Source organism: Aegilops tauschii, chromosome 3 (genome assembly GCF_002575655.3).
Source record: "Aegilops tauschii subsp. strangulata cultivar AL8/78 chromosome 3, Aet v6.0, whole genome shotgun sequence".
NCBI classification, from domain to species: Eukaryota; Viridiplantae; Streptophyta; class Magnoliopsida; order Poales; family Poaceae; genus Aegilops; species Aegilops tauschii.
The window spans coordinates 25,729,022-25,750,102 of NC_053037.3; the positions used below are offsets into that span (position 1 = coordinate 25,729,022).

Here is a 21,081-nt window from a genome sequence, read left to right on the forward strand (position 1 = left end):
ACGAGATAAATGGGAATACATTTTACACGATCGCCCAAGATCAAAAGAGCACCAACCAAAACAGCGGTGTCCGCTTTGATGCAGCAACCGAGAGGGGAAAGGACACATATTATGGTTACATAGTGGACATATGGGAACTTGACTACGGACATGATTTTAAGGTCCCTTTGTTTAAGTGCAAATGGGTCAATCTGTCAGGAGGCGGGGTACAGGTAGACCCACAGTACGGACTGACAACAGTGGATCTGAACAATCTTGGGTACACTGACGAACCGTTCGTCCTAGCCAATGATGTGGCACAGGTTATCTATGTGAAGGACATGTCTACCAGACCGAGAAAAAGAAAAGATAAGGAAGCGAATACATCATACGATGAGCCAAAGCGCCACATAGTTCTTTCAGGAAAAAAGGGACATCGTGGGAGTGGAGGGCAAGACAGACATGTCTGAAGATTATGAAAAGTTTCATGAAATTCCTCCCTTCAAAGTCAAGGCTGATCCAAGCATCCTGATAAACGATGAAGATTATCCATGGTTACGGCACAATAAGCAAAGGACACAAGCGAAGAAAAAGTGAAGACTTTCTCTCCACAACTATTATGATGATACCATGCCAACTTTCAACCTTTTTGTACTTCATTTGAAATGCCTATTGTAACAGATGAGTTTTCGTCCGAAATCCTGATACTTCGAAAGAGATTGTCCATTTTGTACACGAAGTGCATCTAGTTTTTGCCGTAACCCTCTCAACTTTTTAGCACATGCTATGTGGGTGAAATGATGACACCATGCCAACTTTCAACCTTTTCAGAGTTCATTTGTAGTGCTTTTCAATTTCACGGTCATATAGCTCATGAAAATCAGTAAATGCATGAAAAATAACAAATGAAGTCAGAAAGGGTTGAATGGTGCTTTTTGAACACACAAAAAGTCTGGAGTTCAAATAAGTTCAAAAATATGAAATCCCTTTGTAACTGATGAGTTTTCGTTCGAAACCCTGATACTTCAGAAGAGATTGTCCATTTTGTACACGAAGTGCATCCAATTTTTGCCGTAACCCTCTCAACTTTTTAGCGCATGCTATGTGGGTGAAATGATGACACCATGCCAACTTTCAACCTTTTCAGAGTTCATTTGTAGTGCTTTTCAATTTCACGGTCATATAGCTCATGAAAATCAGTAAATGCATGAAAAATAACAAATGAAGTCAGAAAGGGTTGAAAATTGATGATGTGGCTTTGAATGGTGCATTTTGAACACACAAAAAGTCTGGAGTTCAAATAAGTTCAAAAAAATGAAATCCCTTTGTAACTGATGAGTTTTCGTTCGAAACCCTGATACTTCGGAAGAGATTGTCCATTTTGTACACGAAGTGCATCCAGTTTTTGCCGTAACCCTCTCAACTTTTTAGCGCATGCTATGTGGGTGAAATGATGACACCATGCCAACTTTCAACCTTTTCAGAGTTCATTCGTAGTGCTTTTCAATTTCAGGGTCATTTATAGCTCATGAACTAATAGCAAAAAGAATGAACTAAAAATAATCAATTAAAATATGCTGTTATGATCAACTAAAACAAAACTATAATATTCTTCAATAGCCAAAAGAATCAACTAAAAAGCTTTTATAAAACTCCAATAGCAAAAGGAATTTTCATAAAGAATGTTTTTGTTAGAAACTTTAATAGCAAAAAGCATTATCATAAAGATTTTTGTTAGAAACTAAAATAACAAAATCTGTTTTTGAATAGAATCATAAAACACACTAATATTAAATAGTAGGAAAAAGAATCACTCCAAAATCTATTTTTATAGTAAAGTTAATCACAAACTAGTGATTCACACAAATTTCAAAGAATTCAAATTTAAACTATTCAAATTTGAAAACTAATGGCACTAACATAAAGTTTATAATTTTTGTGACCTAAAAGCAAAAAGAATTAAAAAATAAACTTTAATAAAATAAATAAGAATAGCAACAGTAAGTATTTTGTTGTAAGTAGAAACAAAATAAAATAAATAAATCAACAAAGAAAAAAAAGTGCCATCTCCTGGGCCACCACGGCCTGAATACGACTAGAAACCCAACCATGGGCCAGGATTCAGGCCCGCACGTGGCCCAGTAGGCCCCACAGGCACATAGTGTATGGTTAGGCCCGAATGCCTGCAGTTGAGAGGAGCTCGAGAGGGTGGGCGCAGCAGCGCTTATAAACCACTCTCGAGCTCTCTCAACTAGCGAGGTGGGACTAAACTTTGGCCGCGACGCGGGCAGCACATGTCCTGTTGTCCCGGTTGGTGGCACCAACCGGGACTAAAGGGGGGGCATGGGTACCGGTTAGCGGCATCAACCGGGACCAATGCCCCCCTTTAGTCCCAGTTGGTGCCACCAACCGGGACCAAAGGCCGCCGCTTCCCGCCCTTTGGGCTGCTGAAAAGAGGCCTTTGGTCCCGGTTGGTGGCACCAACCGGGACTAAAGGGGGCATTGGTCCCAGTTGGTGTCACGAACCGGGACCAATGGCTTTGCTATATAAGCAAACACTTAGTAAATTTTTCAGAGTTCATTTGCAGTTTGCCCCGACGACGCCGAGCACATCGACGCCGCCAGGCTGCCCCGACGCCGTCGCCGCCCCGCCCTTGAGCCCGCGCCCCTGCCCTGTCCCCTCCGTCGCCATCGCCGCGCCCGCGCCCGTGCCCTGGCCCCTCTGCCGCGCCGTCGCTGAGCCCGCGCCCTGCCCCGGCCCCGCCGTCGCTATCGACGTCACCGCCCCCGAGCCCGCGCCCCTGCCCCGCCACCGCCCTCGTCATCGCCGTCACCGAGCCCGCGCCCTGCCCCGCCCCCGTCGTCATCGTCGCCGTCACCGCCCCCGAGCCCGCGCCCTGCCCCGCCCCCGCCGTCGTCGTTGCCGCTCCCGAGCCTGCGCCCCTGCCCCGCCACCGCCGTCGTCGTCGTCGTACGTCACCGCCCCAGAGCCCGCGCCCTGCCCCGCCCCCGCCGTCGCCGTCGCCACCCACGCTGTGAGCTGCCGCCGCCCCGGCCCGCTGTCTTTTTTTATTAGTAAAGTTTATGTATTTTTTTGTTCATATATAATGTAGATGTATATATATATATATATATGTATGTATGTATATATGGATGGATGAAAATATTGATGTGATGTTTTTTTGTTCATAGACCTTTTTATTTTCATAGAATTAGTATTTTTTTGTTCACATATATATAATTAATGTAGATGTATATGTATGTGTATGTATGTATGGATGGATGTATGTATATAGAAAATATTGATATTGTGATATATAGATTATTTTTTCTTTAGAATTTTTCTGTAAATGATATGATGATGATGATGATATATAGAGTTCTTTGATTGTGATGATAGATGATGATGATATATATAGAGTTCTTTGATTGTATGAAAACTTTGTAAAATTTACCCCCTCCCCGATAACTTTGACATGAGGGGGGACGTCGGACATGCATGAGAGAGAGGCGGTCCGCTTGCCCGACCAACTATCGAGGCCACCCAAACCCTAGAAAAAGAGCGTCGTCGTTGTCGATCTACCCAGGCCCTCCCCGATAACTTCGACATGAGGGGGGGGGACGTCGAACTATATAACAAACACTTGTGAAAAGTTTCAGTTTTCATCGCCAGTTGCCTCCCCCTCCCGGATAAACCCCTCCCGGATAACTTCGACCGTGATAACTTATACCACGGGAGCACCCCCGGGCCCTCCCGCTCGACCAAAACTCTCAAGGACACCCAAACCCTAGAAAAAAACGATGTCGGTCTCCTACCCCCTCCCGCCGCGCCCCTACCCTTGAAGCGTTGCCGAGGCCACCCCAAACCCGGAAAAAGCTAGGTCTACGTTTGCACTAATATATCCACCCGCTGTCATGTTTGTGTAATAATTGCCATGTTGTAATATTTGCAGAAACAATAGAGCACGGACGAGACGAGCAAGCAGAAGAGGTGTTGGGGGACATAATCTTAGCCGGAGGTGATATCTTGTCGTATCTTAACGACAATGATGGTCTGGAAGAACAGGGTGAAGAAGCAGGCTACGGAGATCGAAGAGTGGAGGAGGAAAGACATGATTATGATGGCTCCGGTGACCCAATGCTGGTGCAAGAAGGAGCCCGTGGTGATGGCTCCAGTGACCGAACAGAGTCCGGCCAGGTAAATATATTAGTTAAGCCTGTGCTGACTAGCTAATTGATGCATTCATTGTTTTGGTATGTACACATATTAATTAACCCTCGTCTTTCTTCTTTTTTCTAGCCCTCCAGATCAAGCACAACTTCGGTAAAGAGACGAGGCCCGAAGAGAAAGTTGCGCTCGGATGAAAGGTTTGAAATCACAGCAATCGCGTGCGACGGCCAACCGATTGAACCCATCTGGACAAAGGAAGCATTTTCTGCTCAGTGCGGGGTTCTTGTTAGGGACAAGATCCCGATCAGCATCCACCAATGGTATAAGCCTAAGAAGGAAGACCCTGAGGTGTCTTATGTCAATGATATGCAGAAAGATGATCTTTGGACTGAGCTGAAGGCAAATTTCACCCTACCGCCAGAGGAGGATCCAGAGAAGCCAGTTAAAGAGCAATTAATCAAGTCTCATGCTCTTAAGAAGATGGCAGACCTATTCAGGAGGTGGAAGAATGAGCTGAAAACATTGTCGACAAAGAAGAGACACCAGAATTCATCGGCCGGTATGAGAAGATCAGAGATCACTGGCCCGCATTTGTGGCCCACAAGACATCGAAAAAGAGTAAGAAGATGTCAGCGACAAACAAGAAGAATGCTGCGAAGAAGAAGCTTCACCATCGCACGGGGTCAGGTGGCTACCTCAAAGCCCAGCATAAGTGGGCCAAGGCTGAGAATGATCTGCTTGAAAAAGGGATCGAACCACAGACAATGAACTGGCCAGACCGTTGCCGGACTTGGTTCTTCGGGGCTGGCGGAAAATTGGACCCTGTATCAGGGAGGTGCGTTTGGACGAACGAGCTTTTGAGAATACCAGTCAAGAAGATTCAGCAATATATCGATGCAGCGCAGGAAGGGACGTTCGTTCCAGACAGAGAGAACGACGAGCTCACAATGGCCCTCGGGAATCCTGAGCACCCTGGACGGACACGAGGCACGCCAGGCTCCGTTTCGTGGAAGGCTGGTTTTCCGGACGCAGGCGGTTACAAAAGCCAGGAGAGGAGGAAAAAAATGGAACAGACCCAAATTCAGAAGCTGCACGAAAGGGTTCAAGCGCTAGAGGAACGAGACGGCAATCGACATGCCGAAACTACCCCCGAAGCTACCCCGCCATCTCAGCGGAGAAGCAGCGTGGCTTCCATTGAGCTGCTTTAGCCGGAGCATGTCTTGACGGCTCCTGCTAGCTACCCCGTGGATGCTATCACGGAGTCTCAACATTGCCACCTTATGGCGCAATGGCAGAACTTCAAAGTCAAGGCGGCCGTTGGCTCTGTTTTACCTCCTGAACCCGGCGCAACCTACCACTGCCGGCCGATTCCAGAAGGATATGCTAGGGTGATGGTGGATGAAATAACGGAGGGATTTGAGGACCTCCAGCTTGACCACCCTACCGGTGAAGGGGAGACTCGGCTGGGTTTAGCTCTGAAGACTCCGTGCCTATGGCGGAAGGAGCTCATTAACCTTCCGAACTGGACGCCTCCGGCGAGTAAGGGCACTCCGCCGCCTCCTCCTCCGGCGAGTGATCAGGGCACTCAGCCTCCTTCTCCGGCGTGTGGCGGCACTCCGCCTCCTCCTCCGGCGAGTGATCAGGGCACTCAGCCTCCTTCTCCGGCACGTGGCGGCACTCCGCCTCCTTCTCCGCCTGCGCCGGCGTGCCAGAGCAGCCAACCTCCTCCTTCTCCGCCTCGTCAGCAAGGGCGGAAGAGACCCGCCGCCGCTCCGGCTGCTCCGGCGCGTCGTAGTCCTTCTCCTCCGCCTCGTAAGCAAGGAAAGAAGACAGCCGCAGCCGCTCCGTGTGCTCTGCCGGCGTCTAGCAGTACAACTGCCAGAGGCGGGAGGCAATACAGATTCGGTCCTTCTCTGAAGACTCCAGAGAAGTTACCATACGAGAGGACCGAGGAGGAAACCACGAAGATCGTACGAGCCGAAGTGACGAACTTCTTTGAAGGGGTGAAAGCAAAGAAACATCCACCTCCGGAGGAGAAGGTAGATCCGGTGAAAGCAAAGCGCACTCTGGCTGCCCTGATAAAACCGCCAAAGTCTCCGCCGAGAGGCAACTATGAGCGCATTCTTGCAAAGACATTTGCCGAAGCGGAGCGGTCGGGAAGTACGGTCAGTGATCAAAGGTTAAAAGAACGACGAGCTGGGAAAAAAATTGCCCAGCTCAGCGAACAAGCGAACCAATCGTGCCCCCCGCTCAAGGTGTCTAGCGACATCGTCGCTAATGATCCGAGGATTGTGCCTGGTTATAGCAATATTGGAGATTACCTGCCCGACGATGTACATTATGAAATCATGGAGGTGGACGAACACAAATACCATTACAGGAAGCCTCTCGTCAAAGATGAAAGATCTCTAACAACGATGATGCGAAGATTACATGATTGGTACATGAAAACCTGCAGAGAGTCTGATGGGATGAATACTTTGACGCTGAGAGTTAAACCGGAGCATGACCTCGTTGGAATTGAACTGCTGAATGTTCCATTTGAGGAGTTCTTCCAGTTTTTCAATCAAAAGGCCCTCGATAAATCAACAATCACTTGCTACTGTCTGTAAGTAGTACTACTTCTGTCATTAAGTCTCTCTATATAGGTCAGCTCTTTCATTGCATGTATTTATAATTATCCTCACTATATTATGCAGATTGAAGATCGCCGAATTGAAGAAAAGACAAATCGGTGATATTGGGTTCATTAACACAAACCTCATAGATGCAGCTGAGGTTAAATATCATGCCGAAAATACCGAGGCCAACTTGCTACGATCGTTGGTAATAAATGAAAACAAAGATATAATACTCTTTCCTTACAACTTCAAGTGAGTGTTACTGTCTTGTGCATATTCGGTTTCCCTTATTAGTCCAGGTTATGGTAATGTAATTGATGACTAATGCATGCATGCGCAGCTTTCACTATATTCTCCTAGAGATTAAGCTTGAGCAGGGAGTAGTAACCGTCTTAGACTCGAGACAAAAAAATCCCCAGGACTATGCGGACATGACTCAAATGCTCGAGAAGTAAGTTAAATCGATCATTATCCACCATATCAGCAACTTTGTTCATTTCCTGATATCAAGTAATTGTTTTCTTTGTCTGGCAGGGTTTGGAGAAAATTCACCACAAAAGCTCCGGGACTGCCGAAGAAGCTGCAATTTAGACACCCGAAAGTAAGTACTATAGTAGCATGTTCCGCACATCTCCTAGTGATTCAAGCGCTAGTTTCATCAATACCATTTAGCATGCTTGCTTATCAGTTAGATTGACCTCTATTTCTTGTAAAGTGGTTGTGGCAGGAACAAGGGAATGATTTCTGTGGATACTACGTTTGCGAGTCTATCCGCCACACGACCTGTGAGCGGGGCTACTCTGACGAACAATATGAAGTGCGTAAGCAATAATATTCACAATTTTATTTTATTACCATCATTTGTGTCGAGTTTCATTTATTCATATATATATGTATTGACCCCCTTCTTCAAATTAGATCTTTCGGATGCGGGATGAACTCCTAGCACCAGATCGTATGCGAGCAATTCAAGAGGAATTGGCGGCATTCTTCCTTGACCACGTGATCGCTGAAAACGGAGAATACTATATGGACCTTGTGTTCTTACAATTTAATTAGGAGATTATATTGTAAGAGATAATTATTGTATATATGTAGCCGGTAGTGTCAGATAGATATACGAGAACTTGTTGTTCGACCAATCTCTCGGAGAAGGAGAGGTGGTCGATATCACTTCTCTCTGTATGCATATGTTCATGACGATCTTCTGTTTTCTTCATTTGCTTACTAGCTAGCGTGTCTAGTCCTCTCCATACGTATATAGTACGTAGCTTCGACCAAGCACAGAGATAAGAGAGGACACTTCTCTCTATTAATTAGCTAGCTAACACAATATATGAAACACCTAAATTAACCCCCCAACCCCCCCTTTAAAAAAAAAACAAAAACCCCAGCCCCTGAAATGCTGACGCGTGGATGCCTATTGGTCCCGGTTGGTGACACCAACCGGGACAAAAGGCCCTGCCTATTGGTCCCGGTTGGTGTCACCAACCGGGACCAAAGGCCCCTCCTGCCTGGGCTGGCAGCAGCGGCCACGTGGAGGACCTTCTGTCCCGGTTCGTGTAAGAAGCGGGACTAAAGGGTTAGGGCTTTAGTAACGACCCTTTAGTCCCGGTACGAAAACCGGGACAAAAGGCCCTTACCAACCGGGGTAAAACCCCCTTTTTCTATTAGTGAGTCTAATTGGAACTGCTGGGCTGGGCGTAGCAGTCATTAATTTGCAGTGGTTATAGCGCCCCCTGTCAACGACAACCAGCTAATATCGTCGGGAAGATTTAATTTCGGAAGATGCAGGACCAAACTCTTCTAATGTAACTCACGGTGCCAACTCTCGTCCAATTAACAAGATATACTGAATCCTTCAAAGAAAACACAAGATATATTGAAACCTACCGACTGCATGTGAAGCTAGTAAATAAATACATTAATTGGAGCTAGCTTTTGGACCATACTCATGTGTGGTGTGCGGCTATATATTGCACACACATATGTGAAATTCATAATTTAGTTGTGCTATCAACAAAAGTAGAAGGGATATATCAGGGCCAGTATACAATAGTTCAATCTACTGGGTGTGCAACCACTAGCGTATTAGAGATTGGTCATTTAGCTATACCCGCAGTGACCATACACATTGGAAAAGGAGACATCCGGAAATGAGGGGAAACAATATGCTTAGAACTAGATCGAAGATATCTATGCGGAAAGTAGTGGCTACTCTCGGGTGCAGTACACCCGAGTTAGCAAAACATTGAAAAAAATGTGATCAAACATTGTCCAAAAAATCTGAAATTTTGGGACGCAAAACATTATCAGATGTGTGAGGTTCTTGCAAAATTTCATCTAAAAATAACATCTGAGGAGCTCTCATCAAAAATAACAAAATCACTGCTCAAACAGTGCACAAATCTTTCTGCAGCGATTTTGTTTTTTTGGTGAGAGCTCCTCGGATGTTATTTTTCGATGAAACTTGGCAAGAACCTCAAACATATGATAAAGTTTGATGTAGCAAAATTTCAGATTTTTCGGATTTCGTTTGATAAACTTTTTTCAACTTTTTTGCTAACTCGGGTGTAGTACACCCGAGAGTAGAAAATCCAGTCTCATATCTATGGTGTCGAGCACCCTACATGGTAGGACACCATATAGGACACAATGTAGTTTGCAGTCTCAATTTTCTTTTGTTTTTGAAAGATCCATCTGGTGGCTGGCTTTATATTGATCAAAGCAGGGAGCATATGGGAAGAGTACAAAGGTGTATTGTGATCCAAGGATCAAGGAGAAAAGAGGAAAAGAGGCGCCACTAGGCAACCCTTCTAGCTCCTAACAAGCTGGCCATGATACTACTAAGTCTTGGCTAAATTCTCGCACACTTTCATCCCCAAAAGGGGGCTCAATGAGTTTTACACTCGCTTGGATTATGGTGAAACCTTCTCCCCCGTCGTGAAGCCTGCCACCATCCGCACCGTTCTGACTATCGCTGCATCACGCCATTGGCCCGTGCATCAGTTAGACGTCAAGAACGCCTTCCTCCACGGCAGTCTCAAAGAGGAAGTCTACTGCCTCCAACCTGCCGGATTTGTCAATGCCACCAAGCCCGACCATGTGTGCCGTCTCTCCAAGTCGCTGTATGGCTTGAAGCAGGCGCCGCGTGCTTGGTTTCTCCGCTTCGCCGGCTTCCTCGCCACCCTCGGGTTCACTGCGACGCGCTCCGACACCTCCCTGTTCACGCTCGCTCATGGCGCGGACGCCGCGTATCTGCTGCTGTATGTGGATGATATCATCCTGACGGCGTCCACAGACGTGCTCCTTCACCGCGTTGTCGCCGCGCTCACCACCGAATTCGCCATGAAAGACCTCCGCGACCTCCACTACTTTCTTGGCATTCGCGTGACGCGCTCTCCGGCCGGCTTCTTCCTCTCTCAGGAGCAGTACGCCGAGGATATCCTCGAGCGCGCTGACATGGACAACTGCAAGCCAGCGCCAACCCCCGTCGACACCAAGGCCAAGCTCTCCTCCGCCACCGGTCCGCGTGTTGCTGACCCCACTGCCTACCGCAGTCTCGCCGGCGCGCTGCAATACTTGAGAGTGACTCGCCCCGAGCTTGCTTATGCAGTGTAGCAACTCTGCCTCCATATGCATGACCCCCGCGACTGTCACCTCGTCCTCCTCAAGCGTGTACTCCGGTACGTACGAGGCACCGTCTCCCTTGGCCTGCACCTCCGTGCTTCCTCGATGCTGGATCTCCGCGTGTACACCGACGCCGACTGGGTCGGCTGTCCTGATACACGCCGCTCGAGGTCCGGCTACTGCGTCTTCCTCGGCGACGCCCTCGTCTCGTGGTCCTCGAAGCGTCAACCTATCGTCTCCCGCTCCAGTGCGGAGTCGGAGTACCGCGGCGTGGCTAACGCTGTGGCGGAATGCGTCTGGCTACGACAACTCCTCGGCGAGCATCGCTGCGCGGTCACCACTGCTACACTCGTCTACTGCGACAACATCTCCGCCGTGTACCTCTCCAGCAACCCCATTCATCATCGCCACACCAAGCATGTGGAGCTGGACATTCACTTCGTCCGCGAGCACGTGGCCCTCGGCGACTTCCGCATCTTGCACGTTCCAACACGGCAACAGTTTGCAGACGTCATGACGAAGGGCTTGCCGAGCGATGTTTTTCATGATTTTCGGTCCAGTCTTTGCGTCGCGTCTCGTGAACTCACGACTGCAGGGGGGGGGGGGGGGGTAGGTGTTGAACCTCATGTATTGCATGAACTTGTACCGTAGAGTAGTAGTAGCAGACGTGGGTGCAGTTTTGTCAGTCAAGCACCCACGACCGCCTCCTCTCGAACGCGGCCTGGCCACGATCACCATCGTGGGCTCACGTCCGCCGTTCCCCTCTGCATAAGTGCTCAGTTGATTCAACACGATCGGTGTGTTCGATCCTCTTTCTCCTCAACAGAGGGGAAACAATATGCTTAGAACTAGATCGAAGATATCTATGGTGTCGAGCACCCTACATGGTAGGACACCATATAGGACACAATGTAGTTTGCAGTCTCAATTTTGTTTTTGTTTTTGAAAGATCCATCTGGTGGCTGGCTTTATATTGATCAAAGCAGGGAGCATATGGAAAGAGTACAAAGGTGTATTGTGATCCAAGGATCAAAGAGAAAAGAGAAAAAGAGGCGCCACTAGGCAACCCTTCTAGGTCCTAACAAGCTGGCCATGATATACACTCGCCTGACACCAGAGTTCAAAATTGCGTCTGACAACTGCTATAACGCCGCTCACCGAAGCAACCTTGGCTCTGAAAGTGCACTCATTTCTTTCTTGCCAGATCCTCCAAAGGATTAGCAGCGCTAGGGTCTTCGGCGGCTTTCCGAACTTTGGTTGGGCCGCGTTGATCAAAGACACTCAAAATCATAGTCTTTACTATCAAACACATGCGAACTGGCGGGATTTATGAAAAAGCCCTCTCGAATACTGTTGCTTGGACTCATTTCCCCCCTTGGCTCCCGTGTCGTCCCCAGCGGGCGACCCGGGGGCGACTAGGGTTTCCCCCCGCCGCCGCCACCCCTTCCTACATCCCCTCCCCTCGCCGCCACCTGAGGGACGCCTGGCAAGCCCCGGCGGCTGCCGATGAAGGTGGCGGCGAGGCCTCTCGTCGCTTCGTTCCCGCGCGAAGGACCCCGGACACCGGGGCAGCGGACCCGGACGGCGAGGCGGTGCAGCCTCTGCGACAGGCGGCGTGCGCGGGATGTGACGGCCGGAGTCGTCGGCTGCTCGGGCGGCGCGGATCCGGCGGGTGGTGGTCGTGGCGCGGTCTTCCTCCGCTCCAGATCGGAAGGTCGAGCTCCTCCTCCTCCTCCTCTGCTCACTCCTCCCCTCCGGCTGTGTCCGATCTGCAGCTTTTGCTGCCAGTTCCGGTGCTGGCGGGGTGCCGGTGGCATATCTCGAGTCCGGGGGAAACCCTTGGTCGGATCTCCGACCACGGCGGTGAGGGTGCGTGCGCGCATCGCCTTTCTTCCTTTGAGGCACCGCGGAGGTCTCCCGTATCCATCCCCGTCCCAGATCCCGGGTGAAAGCCCAAAACTCGTCTCGTGTTGGGCGGTGGCGGCGTCCTGCATGTCGTTCCCTCCTTGGAGGCGCCACCTTGGGTTTGTCTGGTTCTACGGGTGAGTGGTGCCGAGATAGGAGAGTGCTCGTCGGCTGCGAGTCCAAGTAGAGGCTTCCCAAGCTTCGACCTTGGGTCCTTGCAGCTTGTTTCTTCGACAATCTTCCTAGTGGTTTTCCTTCTGCTCTCGGTGACCCCGGGCAGATGCCAGTGCAGCTAGTGGTGTGCCTTCGACGTGGTGAGGACGGTGTGATATGCCTGCTCTGGGTTTCGACCGGCACCTGCTCTTGCTCTCGGGTAAGCGCCCAACGACCCGACGGTGCGGCGCCTTCGAGCCTACGCGAGAGGATTGGGGTCCTCTTCGGTGTTGGAAGACAGGTTTCGTGATCCCAACCACATGAACCGGCTGCGCGCAGTTCTTGCAGGCCTTTGGCTGATCCTTGACGCTACTCTGCTCCCTGGCTCTTGGTGCCGATGTGCAACGGACTTCGACATTACTTGCAGATCTCTCATGTGTATATCTATGTGTGCAGTAGTGTGCGTTGCGTTGTAAACTGCTCTGTCAGCTCCCTTGTATCTTTCGGTCGCTCTTGCTTGGTGGCCTTGTGTAATCCTGGCCGGTTGATGGCTTTGTTAATTCAAAGTCGGGCTCCCCTTGAGCCTTCTTGCTAAAAAAAATAATGTTGCTTATGAAGCTGCTTTTTCCTCAATGTCAGACGATCTGTTTCCATTATTTGAAAAAATGAATTTGCACCTAACTGGTGTTGAATGTTCCTTTTGCTGGCACACAAGCAGAGGATATTCACCGACCGCCTCCACCGAAGCTTGTCTGTGTTGTAAAGAAGCCGAATCAAAAGCTCATCTTCTCATACACGGCTGAGTTCCTAGGGCGACATGGACAATTATTGACTCTCTCAACATTACTCCAGACGACTACACCTCCTTTCATGACTTAGCCATCTCCGGATCGGCCCACCATCCCTTGCGACATAGGCATAGTGTCGGTCTATAGGACTCTACTGTCGCCGATTTGTCGTTTTTTTTCCATTCATTTTGTCAGACTTTCTGTGTTGGGCTGTGTGCATCCTAGTTATGCAGAGGTCGGGTGTTACTCATAATGCTTTGTATCCGGTTGATGCTACATTTCGAGATAATAAAAGCGTCCTTTATCGAAAAAAATGACTTAGCCATCTCCGAGCCGGCAAATAAAGTAAGGAACGCAGTAATTATGGCTCTCTTGTTGAATATCTTGAGTGCCGGAACGCAGAAGTTTTCAGGAACTAGAATGAACACCTTCAAGTTGTTATTTCTAGGTCTGCAATATTTTTCCTTGGTCAAAAGATATTTTTCCTTGGCCAATCCTCTATGACAATGGGGTTATGCTTTCGAGACTTGATGTGTGTGTCTCTGTTTCTGGAGTACTTTGGGTAGCTTTGTTCTTATCTCCCCGCTTCTTTGTAGTCTAGATACACCCGTATCTAGACAAATCGAAGATAAGTAATTCGGAACGGAGGGAGTATATGGCAGTGACTACAAATTTATAAAAGAAAAGGTTCAGGATGGATTTTAGCCCGCCGTAGTTACCCCCACCCTCCCCTTTACTGCTTAGTGGCACTGCCTGGCTTAAAAGGACAAAGTTCTTTGATGCTCAACCACATGTACGTACCACTCTTACTAATCGGAGCAGGGGACCACTATTTAGTGGTGGTTTATTCTAATCCAGCAAACATGGCTTCTAGTCAAGCTTCAAGTTCATCCATCCAACACCTTCTCTCCTATTGGCTGGGTGCACGATCTCTTTGTTTGCTCCAGTCCGGAGTGGTGGTTGGTTTTGGCAAGTTATGGCCCGTGTTGCTGATGGTGTGATCCTCTAAAGTACAAGAAAAAACTCCATTATATAAATTTCTGCTAATAACGTAAGTTTCGAATGGACCAATTGGCCCCGTCATTTTTTTTACATCTCACATTATGTGGATCAAGCGGAGATGTCGGTGGCAGGTTCTTGTCACGATCATCAGTAATATACTCGTCCGGATCGCAACCCTCTACTTTCAGTAGTTGTGCCCGTCCGAATCATGTTGCAGCTTAAAAAAATGGCCTTTTAAGCTAGGAAATACTTGGCAAAAGATGTAAAACCGGTACAAAAAATAAAATAAAATATTACAAAAATGAACCATGAGATTTAAACTTATTATAAGTAAGAACTAGCATGCATGGTAGTCCAAGCAATTGTGCAATGAACATCTTGATTTTCCCTCCCTATAAATACACCTTCAGGGTACTTGAAAACAATAATTTTCAGTTAAAAGCATTGAAATTTTATACACCTCTGAGCAACAACACCTTTAGCTAATATTGTCGGGCAGATTTAAATTCGAAAGATGAGGGATCAAAGTTTTCTATTTTAAGTCACCGTACAAACTCTGATCTAATTAACAAGATAAGTTGAACGCTACCAACTGCGTGCCAAGTTAGTAAATATACATTAATTGGAGCTTGGAGCTAGCTCTTGAACAGTACTCATACAGTGTGCAGCTATATATATACTCTATGCATATATGAAATTCACAATTTAGCTGCACCAGCAACCCAAACAGAAAGGATCTGTTCAACTTACTAGGTGTACAACCACTGCTATACGAGATCGACCGTCTAACTGTACGTGCATAATTCATATATGTAGGAAATGGAGGCACCGGGAAATGAGGGGAAACATATGTTACCGTGCCACCTCTCACCGCATTGTGATTCACACCAAGGATCATACGCACCACACGTCGTTCACTCTGAAAACTGCACAGGCTAGCTTCTTCATACATTCTTCTCGTCATTCCATTGAATAATGATAAAATCTGCTCCACTGTAGACTATAAGCTAGTTGTTGTCTGAAAGGGCTTAGGGAAAAGTTAAAAATCTTGTCCAACATACTTTTCCGCTGACAATCTTCATTGTGACTCTTGAAATAGGTTTTTGTCTCGCTTTATAGATAAAGTCAAATGATTGATGATGAGGAAACCTTATTATACAATAGATCAACGATAGAACAAAACAACATAGATAGAAATGGAACACAATATATGCAGACAAGGTGCACTTCTGGGCGCCACCAGCTTGACGTCATGCAAGAGCATAGAAGTATCCGAACCTCAACTTGAAGCACCCATGACAACCAACAAAAGATGAGACCGTGCCTCCTTGAAAAATCAATGGAGATCGTTGCCTCGCCCACACCAAGTAGTTGTTGGAGACGGCCGCACTGCTCTCTGCACATCTAGTAGACGCCGAAAATTACAGATGACCACATTCTAGGATTCATTATTTGCTACATTTGGCATTTATGAATAAATTTGTATTTCATTTGACATAATTCAAATTTGAAATGCAATTACATATATTTTTTTTTCCAAAAAATGAACAAAGACCGTGTTGATCTTCTAAAACTAATGTTTGGCAATTTGAAACATGTAGAATTGAAAATTAAAACACAAACTTAATTTTAGGTTTTTTGAATTTACGAATAATTTTAATGTATTTGTTTGAAAACTTTGAAAGTAATGTTGGTGTAGTGCTCTTAAGGTGTTTTGCACTTTTGGTTAATCTTGGTAACAGATCCAGGTCCTTGAAAATAAAAGTACGTGAATGAATGTTCATGATTTTCTTTTTTCTAAACTCTTATCTTAAGGACAGTTCAACACATTTTTCTGCCAAATACTTCCAAGAGAAGTACCAATTCTTGCTTTCAACAACATATTTTGCGGTGTCTCCTGATTCAGGTGAATCATCACCTACTTCGGTGGCGTCTGGGTCGTTTCCGGCTCTGGCGGCCTTCTTGTAGGGGTACGAGTTGGTGATGGGCAGGTAGACAGCAAAGTTGACGACGCTGAAACATGTCACAGTTCTTTATAACCTGATTGGCCAGATGACATGTTACGAACGTGCCTCCGAGACGGTAGTCCTTAGGTGCACATGCATGAAGACTTTCTAACTGTCATGGACAAGGTAAGGCCGACTCCGGTATGGGAGCAGCGAGAGTAGCAAGTCGGCGGTGACAGTGGTGGCTCGGTGGTCCATGAACCTCGATGTAGTTTTTGTTATGTTTAAGGTGTTTTGCACCATTGGTGAATCTTTATTATAGACCTGGATCCTTTTCCGGAAAAAAACGTTAATGAATATTCACGATTTCCTTTTTCCTAATCTCTTATTTCAAGGACATTTCAACACATTTTTCTATCAAATCTTTTCAAGAGAAGTACTACCAATTCTTGCTTTCAACAATCTATTTTCTTCTGTCTCCTGATTTAGGTGAATCATCATCTACTTCGTTGGCGTCCTGACCGTCTCCGGCTCCGGCGGTCGAATCATCACCTACTTCGTTGGCGTCCTGGTCGTCTCCGGCTCCGGCGGTCTTCTTGTAGGTGTACCAGTTGGCGATGGGTAGGTAGACAGCAAAGTTGACGACGCTGAGCACGGTCATCAGCCAGAAGAAGTAGTCGAGGTGGCCGACGTTGAGGTTCTTGGCCGGGATCCACCCTTCCTTTCCACCTCTCGTCGTCACCTTGGCCACCACCGTCACCAGCAGCGTGCTCACGTAGCCCCCCAGCGCTATCGCCGTGAGCGACAGCGCCGTGCACATACTCCTCATGGCGTCCGGCGCCTGGTCGTAGAAGAAATCGAGCTGCCCCACGAAGACGAACACCTCGGCGGCGCCGATGATGAAGTACTGCGGCACCTGCCAGAAGATGGAGATGGGCACGATGTCGTCCTCCCCGTAGAGCCCGTGCCGCGCGACCGTGCGGAGGCGGACGAGCTCGAGCACGCCGGCGGCGACCATGGAGAAGATTGAGACGACAAGGCCGACACCCATGCGCTGGAGCTGCGTGAAGCCGCGGGGGTGGCCGGTGAACGAGCGGACGACCGGGACGAGGAGGCGGTCGTAGACGGGCACCCAGGCGATGACGCTGAGGGTGTCGAAGACGGAGAGCGAGGCAGAGGGGATGGAGAAGTGGGCGCCCATGCGCTTGTCGAGGGTGTTCCCCTGGAACACGAACATGGTACTCATCTGGCCGTACACGGCGGCGAAGACGATGCCGCTCGCCCAGATGGGCAGCAGCCGCACCACGCTCTTGAGCTCCTCCACCTGCGTCACCGTGCACAGCCGCCACGGCGACGCCGGTGACACCGATGATTTGTCCGCTTGCGTCTCCACGGCCGCCTTGTCGAGGAACCTGAACTGCTCGGTGTGCTCCAGCTTGCGGCTGCCCTTGATGCCGGACTCCTTGTCCATGGTCTCGTACAGCGCCGACCCGTCGTCGGGGACGCTCAGCTTGTACGTGGCCGCGACGAGCACCTGCGCGATGCGGGTGAGCGGGCTCCCGCCAGGGCGCTGGTGGCGGTAGAGCGGCGTGCCGACGAAGAAGCTGCCGACGGCAATGGCCATGACGACGGCGGGGATGCCGAAGCCCCAGCCCCAGCCGTAGTGCTCCTGCACGTACACCATCACGGACGACGCCACGAGCGCGCCGATGTTGATGGACAGGTAGAACCAGTTGAAGAAGGAGCTCTTGCTCCGGCGCTCGCCGTCGTCGTTCTCGTCGAACTGGTCGGCCCCGAAGGAGGACACGCAGGGCTTGATGCCGCCCGTGCCCAGGGCGACGAGGTACAGGCCCACGAACACCGCGGCCGTCTGCCCCGCCGTCGGGTCGCACACCCCCTTGGCCGCGCACGTCGGTACCAGCGCCTTCACCGAGGCCGCAACCGTGAGGAGCCCGAGGCCGATGATGTAGATGGTGACGAAGGAGGCGATGGTCCAGAAGCGGCCGAGGTAGGCGTCGGCGAGGAAGGCGCCGATGAGGGTGGTGGCGTAGCAGGTGCCGCCCCAGTTGGTGACGCTGTTGGCGGCGGTGGTGTTGTTCATGCCCATGTTGTCCAGCATGAAGTTGCCCAGGTTGGCGCTCATGCCGTAGTACGCCAGCCGCTCGCAACACTCGTTCGCTGCGATTCATCCATCAACGCCATGACTCGAGGTAAGAGCAGGCCAACAATGGAGTCCCTCCCTTGTACTAGTATGCATGTACGTACCGAGGATGTAGGGGCAGGCGCGCCAGTTGCCGGTGTTGCTCTTGACGGCACGGTTGCCCTTGATGTCCACCGTGCCATCTTGGGTGTAGATCATGCCTGCAGATTCAGCACCAACCTCCCCCATTGCTACTTCTTTGCTGCTCAGAGGAGCAACTTTTGTTACAATTAGTAAGGATGAATCCGATGAACGGATGCAATGGGCAAGAAAGACAAGATGGCGTGGATAGTACCGAAGGTTATAAATATCAGAAATTAGAAGTTAAATCAACACGACTAAATCTCTGCCAATTCCCATGGTAACAAGTTCCCAGGCAGTTTCGTCCGCCCAGCTGTTCGTGGTAACGATGGAATGTAGTCGTTTGGTAAATGGGTGTTGGAGTTGACGACGACGACGAGCGTGTCTGCCTCGCGTGTCTTTGTCAATCTGCCGGCGGAAACTCTGATGCCAAAACAAACGCAACCGGCCGGACACGCGAAGTGATGGCCAGTTGGCGACGTGTGGTGTTTATTTCCTTTAGATCGAACTTGGGTATTACAAAGGGTACATTAATATACCCCCTTCGTTTTTTTTTGAAAAACTTTCGACCTATTCATCTTCAATCATGGCAGTACAACAAACACCAGAAATAATAAAAATTACATCCAGGTCCGTAGACCACCTAGCGACGACTACAAGCACTGAGCGAGCCGAAGGCACGCCGCTGTCATCGCCCCTCTTTCTAAATATAAGTCTTTCTACATATTTCAATATGAATTACATACATGTGTATATAGACATATTTTAGAGTGTAGATTCACTCATTTTGCTCGATATATAGTCTATATTGGAATCTCTAAAAACTTGAGGGAGTACTACATAAAGAAGATTTTTTTTGCGAAAAAAATATATGAAAAAACTGTCACGCTCGACTCACTGCTATGCAATTAACACTCAATTGTGGCAAATCTGGGTACAACTTGGTGAAGAAGCAAGCAATGAAATGGGGATTGGGAGCCGAGGGAGGAAAAAGAGTACAGGAAAAAGGTAAAGGAAGGGGGTTTGGCCGTCCAGGTTCTTCTCTTCGATCCTCTTCTCTAGGTGTTCTGAGCTTAAGTACTTCCCCAAATGCTGAAGTGAGTTTTTTTTTTTGAGAATTCTCGCAAGCTTTATTGATTCAAAGTGATATCCATAGATACACGAATTGGGTCATAAGGAAGACCCAACCAGACATGTCTACCTATACCTAGATTACATGCAAACTTTGTGAGATTGTGAGCCTCAAAGTTATAGTTTCTACGCTAAAAAACAAAACTGCAAGAAGGAAAACTATTCCTACGAGCTATTATTTCATGGATGATAGCAGCATGAGGCCCTCTTGTCCCCATGTTGATGTCATTGATGACTCCTTGGCAATCCGAGGCCACAATCAAATTCTGAATTGCCAGGTCTTCCGCCAACGCGAGGGCTTCTCTGCACGCGTATGTCTCAAGGATCGTTGGGTCCGTGATGCCCAGGTACACAACCGCCGAAGCTCCTAGATAGATTCCACTGCTATCGCGGCATAGGGCTGCAACCGCACCTCCCCGCCAGTTCCTGGCAACATCTCCATCAACATTTAACTTAGAAGCTCCATTAGACGGAACCAACCATCTCTGTGGACTAACTTGCTGTTCCCTCGGCGCCGCTACTTCCCTTTTAGTGGCAGTAAGTTGTTCAAGCTCTGCAATATAATTGTTCACAAAGGATATGGTTTGGTGTGGGCTTTGAAAAATCCCCTCATATATTGCTTTACGCCTTGCGTACCACATTGCCCACAACGTCACAACCATCTTAGTGAAGCTCGGATGGTCCAACAGAGTAGATAGTTCAAACATCCAGTTCTTGGCGCTCGAATCTGCAACTGCAGCCATCTTCACCACAAGATCACCATCCGACAGTGCCCAAACGCACCTAGACATCGCACATGATAACGGTGCATGCCTCCATGAACCCTCGCACCCACACAACGGACACACATTCTGAACTGCCATGTTTCGGTGGTGTAAAACATCCGTGGTAGGCAACGAGTGGCGACCCAACCTCCACAGGAAAATCTTGATTTTGGAGGGCACTGTGATCTTCCAAAGTTCAGACCAAGCCTTCTCATCTATTGCGCTCGATGTACCACTCCTCCCTTCAAGCCATTCTTCTCTCTGCAACTTTGTTTTCAGCAAAAATCTGTACGCCGAACTCGCTTCATGAGATGGGCCACACCACCTTGCTGATCTAGTGATTTCGGGCCCATGACATGCTCCGTGCAGTTTTTAGAGCGAACGATGTGTGGGGCGTCCGAACCTTCACGTGAATCGCAACGCGGTGACACGCGATGAGAAGCGGCATTACAGCACATGGTTTTCCCTCATTTCCTGATGTCTCCTTTTCCTACATATATGAATTATGCATGTACGGTTAGACGGTCCATCTCTTATACCAGTGGTTGCCTGGTATGTTGAGCAGTTATACACTAATCCTGATATCCTCTCTGTTTCGGTTGCTAGCTCGGCTAAATTGTGAACTATATATACGCATAGACTATGTATAGCCGCACAGCACATGAGTACTGTCCAAGAACTAGCTCTAATTAATGTATTTACTAGCTAGG

At 48.5% G+C, this 21,081-nt stretch overlaps 1 protein-coding gene across 1 annotated transcript; it reads right to left on the reverse strand.

The window, feature by feature from the left end:
* Positions 1-16,566: 16,566 nt before the first annotated feature.
* Positions 16,567-18,847, reverse strand: LOC109777175 (protein NRT1/ PTR FAMILY 8.2-like). The gene is made up of 3 exons (XM_020335822.4): positions 18,691-18,847; positions 18,461-18,597; positions 16,567-18,373 (listed from the first exon to the last, which is right to left on the reverse strand). Exons 2-3 carry the CDS (start codon positions 18,582-18,584, stop codon positions 16,659-16,661), a joined length of 1,839 nt encoding a protein of 612 aa, XP_020191411.1. The 5' UTR covers positions 18,585-18,597; positions 18,691-18,847; the 3' UTR covers positions 16,567-16,658.
* Positions 18,848-21,081: the final 2,234 nt, after the last annotated feature.